The 15860-nt window shown below is 45.9% G+C and overlaps 1 protein-coding gene across 1 annotated transcript in view; it reads left to right on the top strand.

Moving 5' to 3' along the window:
* The first annotated feature begins 684 nt into the window (after positions 1-684).
* The window catches only part of TTLL11 (tubulin tyrosine ligase like 11), a 222707-nt gene continuing 207531 nt past the window's right edge, over positions 685-15860 (top strand). Inside the window, exon 1 of the mRNA XM_040631834.1 lies at positions 685-1116. Coding sequence (XP_040487768.1) covers positions 685-1116 — 432 coding nt within the window. The remainder of the gene's footprint in view (positions 1117-15860) is intronic.

The following is a 15860-nucleotide window of genomic DNA, read 5'->3' as shown; positions in this document are numbered from 1 at the left end:
CTCCAGCCCATGGGGCGCTCTCTCAGAGCAGGGAGAGATGTCTTCCTTCTCCGTCGGGAGCTCTCCCAGGATCAGCAGGTGTTTCTTTCAGCGGGTAGCTGCTCCCCCAGGGCCTGGACTGGTCCGGTCCATCATCAGACTGAGGTGCTTCCCGACCGTGGAGTTCCCTCCACGCGGCGAGGTTCTGCCTCGTCCTTCCGAGGGAGTTATTCCAACGACTGTGTATGGGGGTGGGGGAAAGTGGGCCTCTTGTTTGAGATTTTCGTCTCTCCTCCGCAGCCCCCGGGGTCAGGAGCCCCACAAATGCACAACACGCTCGTAAACTCGATCTCCCCTCCGCCTCTCCAAGTTCTGCGCCCGCAGAAAGCCAGCGCGATCTCCGCCGGCGGGTGGGCGGGCCCAGGCTGCTTTCCGCCTTCTTCCAAGATGGCCGCCACCGCCTCTGTGACAGGCCTGATCACGTGGGCGCCGCCGCCTATGAGGTCGCCGCGGCTCCGGCGGCGATTGTCCCTTCCCGGGCCCCGTCCCGAGGAGGCGACTGCCCTTGTCAACCGAAGCCTGAGCGATCATGGCAACGGGCTCGGGCGGGGAGCGCGTGGCAGCGGCGGCAGTTTGGTCGCGGGCCGGGGCGGCGGAGCGGCGGCGGCGGCGGTGGCACTGGCGCTGGCACCGGCCCTGAGCGCCATGCAGCGGGGCAGCTCCGAGAAGGAGCTGGCGGCCGGGTGGGCGGCGGAGGCGGTGGCCGTGGCCGAAGCGCCGGCGGCGGCGGAGCAGGTCGGCGTGGACTCGGGCGCGGCTGGGGAGCCGGAGCGCAAGGCGCCGGAGAAGCAGCCCAAGGAGCGGGCCCGGGCGCAGCCCCGCGCGGCCGAGGAGGGGGACGCCCGTGTCGTCCCGCGGCCGGCGCCCACGCTGCCCCTGGCCAAGCCGCAGCCGGCGCGGGCTCGGGGTCTCTGCCCCCACCGGAAGCCCCGGAGCAAGGGCCGGGGCTGCCGGCGGAGCTCGGGCCGCTCGGCGGACGAGTACTGCTCCCAGAGGCCGGTCACCGTGGACAGCTCCAAGGCCAGGACCTCCCTGGACGCCCTGAAGATCAGCATCCGCCAGCTCAAGTGGAAGGAGGTGAGGCCCGGCCCGGCCGCGTGGGCACGGCGGGAGGGTGGACCGTTCGACCTCGGAGGACCTGCCGCGGCCCAGGCCAGGGCTGAGGGCTGAGCTGCTGAGCGCCACGCTCCAAGTGCTCATCCTTCAAGGCCTGGCTCCTAAAGTCACTTCCTCCAGAAGGCTTTCAGCCCGCTCCAGGTCAAGTTAGCCACTCCTTCCCCTGGCTCCCCTACAGTTCTGGCTTCTAACCATCAGCGCTCCCCTCCATTGCAGATCTTAGCTCATATGTCTGTCTGTCTCCTCCACCAGCTTTAGGTCCTGGGGGCCCGGTACCCTCTCTTTCACTTCTTCATCTAAGTTCTCTTTATTCAGCACTTACTGTGTGGCAGTTGAACAGTTGGTACTTTGGAGGCGGACAGACTTAGGGTCTCACCAGACCCTGCCACTTCGCTGTGTGACTTTGAGCAAGTTGTTTCACCTCTTATGCCTGTTTCCTTTCTGTGAGGTGAAGCTAATAATGCTTGTCTCTTGTTAGTATTAGAAGACTCACTGCCTATTAGAGCAACGCAGAAGTGTGCAATAACTGGTAACTCGTCTACCACCCTTTCCCCTCTCTCTTCCTCCGTCGGTGTTACTGCCACCACCATCATCATCAGCGCAGGAGCTGTACTTTACATTCCAGGGCTTGGCATATAGTGCATGTCAGTAAGCGGTGGGTGAAAGGGTGAATGAAGGAATGGGTTATTCATCCCTGAACCCATTTTAGAGCTGGCGGGGGCTGCGATGCACCAGTGACACAGAGGGGTGCCTGATGGAGTTGGCTGACTGGATAAAGCCACGTGACTTTATTTTCAGCTTCTAAGGCTATTTAACAGGGTGCCAGGAGTGGTGGGATTGTGATTTAGGGGAGACTCGGATGGTCTGCTGATGGAACAGGATTCTGCAGCAGGCAACAAGAAGATTCAGGTGCTTAGCTCTGTGCTTCGGCTATGGCAGACATTCAGGAATGGTTTTATGAAGTTGGAACACACAGAGAGATGGCCATAGAAAGGACTGATGAGGTCAGAAGGTTGATGTCCCAACAGGAAGGAGTCATGTAGTTTGGAGGGAAGTCAAGAATCAGGCAGGACAGACTTCCAGGTCGGTAGGGGTTAGCCACTGGAGGAGTCTGACTCCCCATTCCCTATTCCCCTGGTGTCAGGGTCTCCAGGCCTGGGGCTTGGGATTCAGAAGAGGACTTCCATGCCCAGGAAACCTGGAAGAAGGGTTCCCAGTTCTGAACAGGATCCCAGGTCTGGGCCAGAGATATGAGGGCCAGAGCAACATAGATTTGGAGGACTTGTCAGTGCCATGGTCCTAATGAGAATCAAGGACTGAAACCAGACCACAGAACCAGGCAAGCCTGACTGGCCCAAGGAGGGCCTGTGCTTAGCTTAGCCCTGTGGGAGAGAGAGACATGCAGCTGACTAGATCTTGAGAGATGGAGCCAGGACTCAGAAACCAGCAAGCATGCATGCCAGGTTCACGGACTCAGTCTATGAGTGTTGGCTGTGGATGCTGGACCCTGGGCATCAAGGACGCTTAAGATGTAACCTCTGCCCTCAAGGACCTTATAGTTCAGAAGGGATAAAACACAAGTAAAGAAAATCATTGCAGTGATTATAGGGTCTTTGCTGCTGCTTCCTGAAATGCTCTTTCCCCAGTTATTTGCATGGCTCCCTCTGTCACTTTCGATCTCTGAGCAAATGCCACCTCTTCAGAGAAGCCTTCCCCTGTGATCCCTCCTCCAACCCTTGCTCTTATTTTTTAAATTTTTTCATAGCACTAAACTCTACTGGACACTATGTTGTGTATTGTTTGTTTATTACCTGTTTCCCTTATTAGAATGTAAGCTCCACGAGGGCAGGGGCTTTACTTACTGCTGTGTCCTTGGGTGCTTGGCACATAGAAGGTGTTCAATAAATACTTGTTGAATGGATGAATACATTATGTGATGCGTGTCTCCCTGTCCCTATGTAAAGGTGTGAGCGCTGTGGGAGAAGAGGAAGGCCATCTCAAGAAGAGCTTCCTGGAGGAGAGAGATGTAAGCTGACTTCTGAGTGCTGAAAAGGAGTGGGAGTTGTTTAGGGGCTGTCGACTTTGGATCTCTGGTAGGGGACAGAGTATGGGCATAGTGGAGGTACATTTGGGGCTCTGCATGTAGTTCAGTGTGGCTGGATATGAGTGCGTGGCAGGATGGTGCTGAGGTGAGGCTGGAGAAATGAGCAGGGGTCAGACCGTGGGCCAGGCTGTGGGATGTGAACTTGTTTTTGGAAGGCTGTGAGAGCCGCTGCACGAGTTTAAGTTTCTTCAGTTTATCGGCTCTGCTAGTTTGGCAAGTGAGTTAAACTCTTAAGGCCTCTCCGTCTGCCTATCAAATGGGGGTAGGTTGGGCCGGCTAGTTTAGTGGTTCCCAGGCTCTCCTGTGGCAGCCGCATGACGGTAATGTTAGTCTACCTGAGACCCTTGCACGGGTGAACCCAGTGTAGGGGGCACTTTCCAGGCAGTACCTGTAACTCCCCCCCACCCGCCCCAACCCCAGCCCTGCCTTTTTCTTCTCGCTCGGAAAGCATATTGGCATGTAAGTGGAGTTGCTCCTTCTGGTATGTTTTAAAACAAATTCACTCGCCACAATAGGACTTTACTCTTAGATGCGTGATTATTCACTTAATATCACTCTTCCCTATGGTCTGTGAGGTCCTGGCCCTCCTGTGAGGGCAGGAATGGTGTTTGACTTGGGGCACATCGTAGGTGTTCAATAAATATTCACCGAATGATGAAACTGGCCACAGAGCTCACATTTCATCTTGATACCCTAGAATGTGGAGTTTCAAAAGTACTGGACTGGGTAAACTTTAAGTTCCTTCCGGCTTTAAACTGTGATTATGGTATTTTTAGTACCTACTATAAAGTGGACTGTATGACAAGTAACATGTATAAAGCAGGTACTAACAAAGTGCAGACACTACCTCTCTAGGCCTCAGTTTCCCCATCTGTTACAGGGGTGAGGTTGGACAAGATCATCTGTAACGTTCAGCCCTGATGTTCAAGGAGCAGGCATATCTCCCCTGGGGGCTGGGACACAAGGGATTGCGTGGTGTCTCTTGTGTGTCATGCTGTGCTATTGCTGCAGGATTTGGGGGTACCCAGCTGGCCGGCTTTGGTAGGAGTGGGCGGGTAGCCCAGGTTAAGAATAAGGTCATGAACACCAACCAGGGTAGAAGTGTTTCCTTTGTGAGTGCATAGTGAGGGGCAGCACGTAGCCAGTGTGCGAATTCAACATTTGCTCCGACTCCCTTCCTCCTTCACTTTTCTGTATCACACATACACTTAACAACGGTGATTGTGAATGTCAGCTACTGTGACGACTTACATAACCCTTCCCCTGCGCCAGATACTCTTCTAAGTGCTTTATGTATCTACAGTGATTTGATTTTCCCAGCAACCCACTGAAGTGCCTCATTGTCTCCATTTTACGGAAGAGGAAATTGAAGTACACAGAGGTTAACTTATCCAAGGTCATATGGCTGATTAGTGGCGGAGCTAGCGTTTGAAACAGACGCCCCATTTGAAACCAGCCTTCAGTTCTGGGCTCTTCTCACTGTTTCCTACTGGATCTCTACCTGCAGACCCTGGGTTGGAGTTATAGATCTAGGTGTGACTGGGATTCACTCCTTGCCCTCCAGCAGCCCCCACTGTGAGGGACAGACGTGCGCACAATTGGCAGTCCAGCCTGGGCGTTGAATGGGTGAAGGCCATTGCATACAGGGTAGGAACAAAGGCAGGGAGCATGGATCAGCTTTTGTGTGCAGAATGGGATGATGGCAACATAGGGAGCGTGTGGGAGAGCAGAAGAGATGATGAAGGGGCCAGATCACGGAGGACGTTGGAGGCCACGCCAAGAAGCTTGAGCTTCTGCCTGATATGATTACAGGATCTCGCCATATATAGCCTCAGCTTCTCTTGCCCACTCTCTCAGCCCCAGGTGAACCACGCCAACTCTCTGATGATTCTGTTTTCCGTTCTGTCCACTCTGGTCAGGTCTAATCCAACCGTGTCTACGACGTTGATTTTGCTTCTCAAAGGAAAATTCACAAATGTCGGCTCGTGAACTTAATGGATAAGGCGAAAGTTTATTTTAGAATAGCAATCAGTTTTGTGGAGTCACTATTGAAGTTGCAGCATGAAAGAGAGGGGTGGTTCCTGGCCCAGAGTAGATGCTCAGTGAATATTTATGGACTTGTATGGTCTTCTTCCACTTGCATGAGTCTCTCTCTCCATCCCCTGTGTATTCGTTTGCAGTTCTGACACCATCAGTAAAGAAACCTTAGGGAAAAGACACCAAGGAGAATAGATGCCACGCTTGTTATGAGCTGCCCTCCTTGGAGATATAGGTTGTGTATACGTGCACAGTGGTGCCATGGCCACCAGCTGGCTCACATGAACGAGGGCGCTGAGAGTTCCATAGAAGGACCTTTGTTGATACTAGCTTGCATAAGCCCTGTCCCAAGATCTATTACAGTGTGAGCTCTTTGTTTCAGAGACTCCAAATCATGGGTCGTTTTCTGAACTTTATCCACCCTTCTTTAGACGATGCCTACACTTGTTATATTGTCCTATTTATAACGTATATAATATTAGTTCCTGTTTATTAAATATCTGTTAAGTGCCAGGCATTGTACTAAGTGTTTTAGAATCATTAAAAATTATATCAGACATTTACTATAGATTGTTTTATGTAATCCTTACCGCAACCCCCGAAGTAGATCCTGTTATCATTTCCAAATTACAGATGAGGAAACTGAGGCTTAGGGAGAGGTTGGTGCAGGACTAGTCCAAGGCCACAGGTAACAATTGGTAAAACCACCCAGGGGCTGTGCCTGGAACCAGTGTGCAACCCTACACTGTCTTCTTTGCTAATCCTTTGCTAAAATCCACCCTGCCAGGAGTTACTCTATTATTATTAGTCCCAGATAATGCTTGAAGACACTGAGGTGGGCACAGCAAGTAAGGGGGAGAGTCAGGGTTCAAATAGTGGTCTGTCTTGTTCCAAAGCACACTTGTTGGTGTGTTTTATAATTCTCCACTCGTTAACCCTCCCATTTGTCTGACTCATAACTCTCAAATGACAGTGGAGTCGCTCAGAACCAAGAGAGCGATATTGCAAATAGGACTTAAAATAAAACACGTTGAAATATATCCTGCCTGGCCGGGGGAGCATTTGGTGCCTGCACCTTCCAATTCCTATCTTGTTGCTGCCCACAGAGGAGAAGCAGTTCGGGTGCCATTTGCCGAGCTGAGTTGCCTTGCTCCTCTATGGAATGTGATCTGCTCTGTGAATCGCTGCATCTCATTCCTTCTGGAAGAAGGTGGAGGACAAAGTGAAAAATTGGGTAGTTTAATCTCACCTCCCTTTCTCGTCTCAATGATAGTCATTGCAGTTTACATTTCGTTTTTTGAAAACAGCATTATATGTAAGGACGCTTTATATCCCACTCCATCAAATGCTCTCCCTTCAGCAGACATGCTATTTTAATGCCTCGTCCCCCAGAATTTTTCCTTTGCAGTGGAGCCTGTCATTGCCGTAAAAATCACAATTCTCTCCCGCCGTTGTTTGAACAGCACGGTATGTGCAGTAGCTTCACGAACCCACACTAACACCTCAAACGGTCCTTTAAAAAACGAGTTCCAGGGGCTCATATTCAAGTTCAATGGCGAGGACAAATTAAAATTTTGGTGTTTTAGCCGATAATTGCTAGAGCTGTTTCCCATGTTATGTAAACATACGCTCTATGGTAAATAGCCTCAATTTTGGTAGCCTTCTCGATTCTGGGTTTGTACCAGCAGAAGTTGAACGCAAAAATTCAGTCATACATTTTCTTTCTCTTTTAAATCTATTCTTTGAAAAGAACATACGATAATAGTAACTGCCCACTCTTTATGTGCCGTCTCTAGAGGGAGAGCGTTGTGCGCTGGAGCGAGCACGGGCTTTGCATTCAGGCAGTTGAGTGAAAATCCTCGCTACTGATGACTTGTGTGACCCAGCCGATTGTGTACTAAATATAGAATCTGAGCCTCAGTTTCTTGACCTGTAACAAGTCAAGTGACACCTGCCTTGCACAATTTTTGTGAGATTAAATAAGGGAATGTATGTAAATTGCCTTAACCCAATGCTTGACACGCTGTCCGTAGTTCGTAAATGTTAGCCGTTTTTCTTCCTTTGAGCAATTACAGACATTGGTTATTTGATCTACTTTGTAAAAACTAGAAAAAACGATTATAGAATTTGGTCTGCATGTAAAGGTTACCGGTTAACCACAATTTCTATGACCAGCTCATTGGAATCGTTTCATAAATACTTTGAGACCTACTCTGTGCCAGACTGTATTTGGGCTCTTGGGATGCAGCAAATACCAAAAACACATACAGGTCACTGTGGATAAGGGCCAGTTACATTTTATTTTATTTATTTTTTAATTTTTTTAAGATTTTATTTATTTATTTGAGAAGGAGAGAGAGAGAGAGCAAGAGAGCGCAAGAGAGCAAGAATGCAAGAGCAGGGGGAGGGAGAAGCAGGCTCCCTGCTGGGCAGGGAGCCCGATGTGGGGCTTGATCCCAGGACCCTGGGATCATGACCTGAGCCAGAGGCAGACGCTTCACTGACTGAGCCACCCGAGTGCCCCAGGACAGTTACATTTTAAATGAATGTCAACGTGATGTAGTCTAGGTTTAAAATGTTTAAGATAACATGGACTTACACTTTTTGAACCAATTATACTTTTAAGGTTCTGTGAATTTAATTGAAAAACTTAAAGCCGCTGTTTTGAACCTGGTGCCTTTCCTCACACTTTGGTGTATTAATCATCAGATACATCACCGTGGGAAACTTACTGCAGCTGTTTGACTTCACAGGGAGGATTGAGGTTGTGTCTGTGACTATACCCACTAGCTGCGTGGAAGAGATGTGGATTTCCTGGGCTGATTTCTTGATTCTTTACTGTCATCCCTGCAGTCCTCCCCAGTGACTCTGGAAAGACCATAGCGAGACATGGGTTTGAATCTTGGCTCTGTGACCGTGGACGACTTGCTTTACCTCTCTGAGCCAAAGGTTTCTCATCTCTAGGAATGAACATCACATACTTGGCAGGGTTGTTTGGAGGGTTAAATCAGGAAATCTTTAAAGTGCCTGTGTTTCCAGTCGGAATACCTGTTGGGCTTTCCCTCCAGTGAATTTCTGTGACATCTCCATTAAGTTTTATAACACAAACATGCTGGTGTGAACAGGCAAATAACCTTGCTTGTCCTTTCATTAGTTTTGAACTCCTCCCTTCCTGTGGTTGTTCCCCTGCAGCCAAGTTACGTCCCTGAGATTCCTCTGCAAAGATCAGTGTTTTGCTGGAGAGAACAGTAATCGTGTTTCTCTATTCCAGGTGGACTAATACCTCTCCTTTCACGTCACATCGTTGTGTCTTGGCTGTAACAGCTGCCTCGCCTGCTGTTTGTGTGCGTGTTTGTTTCCCTGGGTGTGTTTGAACCATTATCTAGTAATTGTTATAAATGCCTTTGTAAGCCCTAGCAGGCAGTTCTGACAACTCTTTCTCTATCCCCATCTGCTTCTCTGTCATCCGAATAAACCTCCTCTTTCTTCATGGGGCTGGAAGAATAGGACAGTTTTTCTCCTGTGCCCATTATCCCGATTCCCTAGAATGTTACTCTTCCAGAAAGTCCTTCTGTCCGTCTGCCTAGAACTCTTATGAAGGACAGTTTTCCTATTTTGTTCTTTATGCTTATAGGGGAATTTTATTTCTCGTTGTGTCAGCACCATGGTTTATTGGAATCTAAAAAAGCAACAATGGTTAATTTTCTGGACATCTTAGGTTACTTATAAATAAATTCGTTCAATTTCCAAAAGCAATATGTGCTTATACAAAATGTATACAGTCCCCAAGTATATAAAATAAGCCCCCTAAACCCCCACTCCTCACCCCATCCCCTTCCTTTCTAACTCTTCTCCCTAAGAGGCAACACCACTGTTACAGTTTGGTATGTATCTTTCCAGAATTTTTTCTTATTCCTGAATGTGTCTGGATAACTAAATTGTGCTCTGGTAACAAGCAACCACAATATATCAGGGGCTTAATAACAACAAAAAGTTGATTTCTCGCTCATACTCAGGGATTCCGTGCGGGTTGGTGGGGAGGGAGGGGGGGCGCTCAGCATTTTGATTATCCAGAGACCCGTGCTTCCAGCTCAACACCTGCTCCACTGAGTCGCTGAGGGGAAGGGAATGGGCACGTTGGGCACTGACTTAAGACTTCTACCCAGAAGTGACTGTGCTCACATTTCATTCACCAAAGCGTTACAGGGCATGGCTAACCTCACAGGGCTTGGGGGTGTGCGGTCCTACCATGCGGGTATCAAGGGGATAATCAAATACCCGGCGAACGGTGCTGACGACCACCGCACTATGAATCATATGTGGAGATGCCAGAGATCCATGTAGAGGGTATAAATACAAACCTACGTGATTTTAAGTGCTGCCGTCGAACAATATGTGCAGCGTTCGGCAGCTGATTTTTAGCGTGGACATCTTTCTCTGCCAGTAAGTATAGGTGCATTTCATGTCAATAACAATCTACTAGTCCACTTTACGGATATGCCCTCATAAAATTTATTGATGGATATCGTTTCCACACTTCCTCCTTGCAATTACAAAGAAAGGCACGGTGGACATCGTTGTTCAGACAGTAAGTGTTTATTCGTACAAATACTTCTGTAGGATAAATTCCTAGGAATCGTTGGGTCAGACGGTATACGCACTTTGTGTTTTGCTGGCCACCATCAGATGCCACCAGCAATGTCGAGAGTGCCTGTCTTCTCCTCTCCTCTGCAGTGCCGTCTCCTAGTGATCTTCTCAATCTTTGCCCAACAGATAGGTAAAAATGTGTCCTTCTGATTTACATTTCTCTGCTTGTCAGTGAGGTCGGGCTTTCTGTAGACTTACTAGGCCTGTGTACTACTGCGGAATCCCTAAATGGATTCTTTGTTCATTTATCTTTTGGGTTGTTTATGTTTATAGTTTGCTCATGTTGATGTTTTTCTTCTTGGTTTATAAATATTATGGATAATTACTTTTTGTCTCATATGCATTGTAAGCCTTTCCCCTGTTGATTATTTAAACATATAATAGATAATCATTTGCCTTGCATAATCTACCTTATTCTAATTAAAAATTTTTTCATTCCTGTTCACTAAGAGCAGTCCTTACTTAAACTGTTGACTTGTTGGCTCAAGAGGATATAAAACACACACAATTCTATCTTCAGATGCTGTGAAACTTCTAATGGATTCACAGGCTGTGTGGAGAACCTTAGGGTCTTATATTTCTATGGAGCTAGATGGGTTTTTTTCTTTTTTCTTTGAGAGGGAAGGGGGAAGGGACAGAGGGAGAGAGAGAATCTTAAGCAGACTCCATGCCCAGCGCAGAGCCTGACACAGGGCTCAATCTCAGGACCCTGAGATCACGACCTGAGCCCAAACCAACTGAGCTTAACCAACTGAGCCACCCAGGCACCCCAGAGCTAGATGTTTTATGTGGAACTTTTACATACATTCATCTAATTGACTTGAACTTTGTGCAGTGAGTATAGTAGACTTCATTGTTTCTGCTTGATAGTTGTCAGTATGGTACGGGGTTAGATTTGGGTTTGGACTCCCCCCCCCCCCATTTATTAGTTCTGACACATGGGGCATCATGCTTGTCTCATCGGGTGGTTGTTCCATTTTAATAATATATGTTTAATAACATATAACCTGCATGCCAAAGCCACTACATAGTGAGTCTTGGTTCCATGTCAGCTCTCTCGGCCTTCGGAGGTGTTATACCCTGACACATACAGCTTAGAACTAGACGCTGGGAATTTTTTTAGACATTTTCCTATTCTATAAACACTTTCAGAAATGTTATCTTAATGGTTAAAAAAAATCTCACTGAGTGAAATTTATTTATTTATTTTCATGTTAGTAAACGTTTAGACTGATTCCTCTGTGAAAAAAATTTCTGGAGTCCCTTTCCCCTACATTTTAAATTACTTTCTTAAAATAAACTTTGCAGAAATGAAATATTTGGGTGAAAGGACATGTATATTTTCAGGCTTCTGGAACGTATCACTAATTTGCTTTCCAAGAATTGTCGCAGTTTCTACTCAACAGCATATGAGAGCTCCTCCAAGTTCCTGCTTCTGAAAGATGTAATGACAAATATTGGAGAAGAGAGTGAACTAGGCGAATCTTTCCCCCTTCGCCAAATCTAGTTCTGATAATTATTCCTAGTTCAAAGCAGGGCATTTCGATACGGCTGTTTTTGTGTAGCTATTATGTCTAAATGGAAATCGCCGCATTAGAATGTAAAGCCAATTTTAAAATTTTCAGATAATGTGCTCAGTGGACATGCTGGACTACTCTCTACCCTTGACCCCCTCCCCACATCTAGCTCCTGGATCTTCTTCCCATGAGCTAAGGTTTAAGCGTTTTGCATACAGTTGGGCAATGAAGCTGTGGAAAGTTCCAATAAGTTATTTCTTTATCTCTTGGGTTTTGTCAAAATATCTCTGGTGTGGAAAAAAAAGGACACATTAAAGGTTGTATTAAAATGTCACAGCCATCACTAGCCATTAGGGGAATGAAAATCAAAACCACGATGAAATACCACTTTGTACCTACTAGGATGTCTAAAAAGGCAAATCATAAGTGTTGGTGAGGCTATGGAGAAATTGGAGCCCTCATACAGTCTTGGTAGGAATATAAAATGCCGTTTGAAAAACGGTGTGGCAGGTCCTCCAAATGGTAAACGTGAAATTGCTACATCCCAGTTATTTGCTCCTAGATATATACCCGAGAGAAATGAACACGTATGTTCACTAGAAAGCACGTATGCTAATGTTCATGGTAGCATTATTCACAATAGGCAAAAAGCGGAAGCAACCAAGTATCTATGAGCTGACAGGTAAACAAAACGTGGTCTATCCATGCGGTGGAATATTATTTGGCCATTAAAGGAATGCACAGATACCTGCCACAACACGGATGAGCCTTGAAAACATCTTACGTGAAAGAAGCCAGCCACAGAGACCACACACGATGTGTTTCCATTTATATGAAACGCTCAGAATAGAGAAACCTGTACAGAGAAAGTAGGTTAGTGGTTGCCTAGGGTGGGGGAGGCTTTTGTTGGGGAAGCTGGGCGCGAACTGCTAGCATAGGATTTTTCTTTGGGGGTGATGAAAATGTCTTAATATCGGTTGTGCTGATGGTCTCACAACTCCATGACTGTGCTAAACACTGTTGAACTGTACCCTTGACATGGGTGAATTGTGTGGTATGTGAATTGTATTTCAATAAAGGTGTTGAAAAAGTGCCGTGTGCTTATCCAGTTCTCGTCATTGAACAGTACTTGCCTCCCAGGTCGTAATTGTAAATATGCCTCAGGAACTCACGTTAGCCCAGTGCCTCCTGTGATCGCTCTGCGTTGCAATATGGCCTGTGACTGGTCCATCGACTCTTTGGACACCTGTCCGAAGTGGACTCTGTCCTGGTGGCAGAGAGTCGTGGTGGCTGTAATGCCATTCCAGACTTTCACCGTAAGAGTGAGTTTTGGTTTCGGTGGGATAAATTTGAATATTTGCCTCAAGAATAAAGTTCAGGCTCCTTATAAAAGGTGCGTAGGAAGACTTCCATGACCTGAGATGTAGTGTAGCATGGACTTTGGAACCATGCAGATATGGGTTTGAAATAACTCACTGTGTTACCATGGGGAAATTTTGCTCTGAATCTCAGTTTCTTTATTTAAAGAATGGGCGTAATACAGTTGTACCTCATGGACTTGTCTGTTGCCAGCATTAAAAAATATAATCATGTATTTAGCCTATGATACTGGGTATTCAGTAAAGACTCAGTTGAATATTTTTGATTAATATCTGAGCCCTAAGCTTCTCTAGACTTCCTTCACATATTTCAGGCCTTGAGCTTTATCCACTACTAACACCGCACTGTGTGCGGTTCTCTTAAGCCTTCATGCTGTGCCATTCCCCTTTACCTTGGTCATATTTTCCCAGTTCCTTAGAATGTTCCCTTACTTTCTTTGGCTAACTCTTACACATCCTTCAAGGATCAGCTCATGCCTCCTCTTTTCCATAAGTCTTTCTGACCCCCTCCACTCCCACACACCCCAGGCTAGGCTAAGTACCCTTGCTTAGTCACTTACGGTACTTTATACGGATCTCAATTTGATTAGTTTTTCCAAAGAATAGCTTTTGGTTTATAGATCATCTCCATTCTATTTTTGTTTTCTATTTCATGGCTTTCTGCTCTTTATGATTTCCTTTCTTCTACTTTTGAGGCTTATTATGTTGTTCTGTTTCTGACATTAAGTTGAATGCTTAGCTTATCATCTTTTCTAATAAAACATTCAGGACTACAGACTTGGGGCACCTGACTGGCTCAGTCAATAGAGCATGAGACTCTTGATCTTGGGGGCATGAGTTCAAGCCCCATGTTGGGCAGAGAGCTTACTTAAAAAAAAAAAAAGTACAAACTTGCCTCTAAGTACCGCTTTGGCTGCACCCACGGTTTTGCCATGTTGCATTTAAAAAAATCACCTTTTAGTGCAGTTTTCGTGAAGATTTTTTCTTTGGCCTGTGAGTTATTTAGCTTTGTGGTTTTTTAAGGGTTTCTAAACATATGAGATTATTTCTGCTTATCTTTTTATTGTTAATTTCTATCTTAATAGCATTGTGGTTAAAGGATGTTCTTTCTTTCCTCTCTTTCTTTTGTTCTCTCTCCTTACTTGCATTTCTCGGTTTTCCAATTTTTGGCTTTATAGCCTAATAAATGGTCATGTTCTATTTGTTTTTTAAAAGAATGTGTATCCTCTACTTACTGAATGCAGTATTTTACATATATATTTCAGATTAGCTTGTGGATTGCATTATACAAATTTTATAGCCCTGATATTTTTGTCTGACCACTGAAGAGTTATGTTAGTGTTTCCCTCTCTGATTATGGATTTCATATATTTTTGAATTGACTTTTCCGTTTCCCATTTCCCCCGTACTAGTCTGGAAGTTATACATCCTATTTTTATTTATTTATTTTTTAAAAAAGATTATTTATTTATTTATTTATTTATTCGACAGAGACAGAGACAGCCAGTGAGAGAGGAAACACAAGCAGGGGGAGTGGGAGAGGAAGAAGCAGGCTCATAGCGGAGGAGCCTGGTGTGGGGCTCGATCCCACAACGCCGGGATCACGCCCTGAGCCGAAGGCAGACGCTTAACCGCTGTGCCACCCAGGCGCCCCTATACATCCTATTTTTATTCTTCTAGTGGTTACCCTAGAGAATTTAATATGTGTATAACTAACTTCACGAAGTCTAAAGTTAGTATCTTTCCTCTCCTCTTAGCAACACAAGGATCTTAGGATATTTCGTTTTGGTTGCATCCCTCCTGACTTACATACTTTTGTTGTCCAACATATTACTTCTCTCTTACTTTATCCGTTTTTTGAACTTTACAAATTAGACGTTATTATTAGTTTTTACAAAGCCTTGGTGTATTTTAGATTTGCCCACGTTTACCATTTGCTTTGTTTATTATTCCACTTTACAACTTGGACCTTCCTTCTGGGATCACTTTCTCTCTTCTGGAAGTAATCTCTTAGAAGTTCCTTTGGTGAGGGGCCATTTGTAATAAACTCTGTCTGTTTCTGTTTGTCCAAAGTTACCTTCCTTTTACCTTCATTCTTGAAAGAGTGTGCGGCATGTACAGTGCTAAGTTGATATTGTGTGACCTCAGCACTTTGAGAATATGCCACTGTTTACTCACTTCTGTTTTTGCTACTGAGAGGTCAGTTCTCAGGTGACTTTTTTCTTTTGCTGGTGAAGTGTCTTTTTCCTTCTGGCTGCTTTTAAAATCTTCTCTTTGTCTTCAATGTTGTCTGTGTCATGATGACTTCCTGGGTGAGGATTTCTTTCTATTTATTCTGCTTGAGATTTGTTGGGACTCTTGTCTCTGAGGTTTGCTGTCTTTTATCAATTCTGGAAAATTCTCATCTGTTTTCTCTTACAATGTTGTCTCTTACCCATTGTTTTGCTTCTCTCTTTCTGGGATTCCGATTTAGATATTTCTAGACCTTTCTTTTTTGACAGTGAGCTCATGTTCCTTGGAACTCTAGTCTCTGATAATTCTCTGAGACCTGAGTTTAAAGTGAGGATTTTCATCTTGTGCCAGTGGCTCAGAGGGCTCTACTAACCTAGAAGACTGAAAACTAAATTTTTGATCTTAGACTTTTAAGATTATAGGCGTAATATAAATTTTGACTCCAGACTTGCATGTGTATGATTAGGCATTCCAAGGGGATGCTCTTTTCCCCTTCCCTGAGCCAACACCCAAGACAAGGCAGGTTTTCTTCTGGTTCACCCACTGAGGATGTGGCCTCAAATAGGGCCTGGCTTGATATGGGAGCTTCTAATCTGATGCTTGCCTTGCCAGCAGGCACTGTGGAGACAGACCATTCCCTGTGTACAGGGGGAATGGTGATTTCTACCTGCCTTTTGAAAAATATCCCTCTGGGGAATGGATTGGAGCTCCAGAGTAGAGGCAGAGGCAAGTTAGGATGCTGTCTTATACCTCGGGAGAGATGGTACTGCCTGGGACAGGATGGGGCTG

This window comes from Ursus maritimus, unplaced genomic scaffold, assembly GCF_017311325.1.
Source record: "Ursus maritimus isolate PB19 unplaced genomic scaffold, ASM1731132v1 scaffold_17, whole genome shotgun sequence".
NCBI classification, from domain to species: Eukaryota; Metazoa; Chordata; class Mammalia; order Carnivora; family Ursidae; genus Ursus; species Ursus maritimus.
Note: the sequence above shows the minus strand (reverse complement) of the source record. Positions and strands in the feature narration are given on the sequence as shown.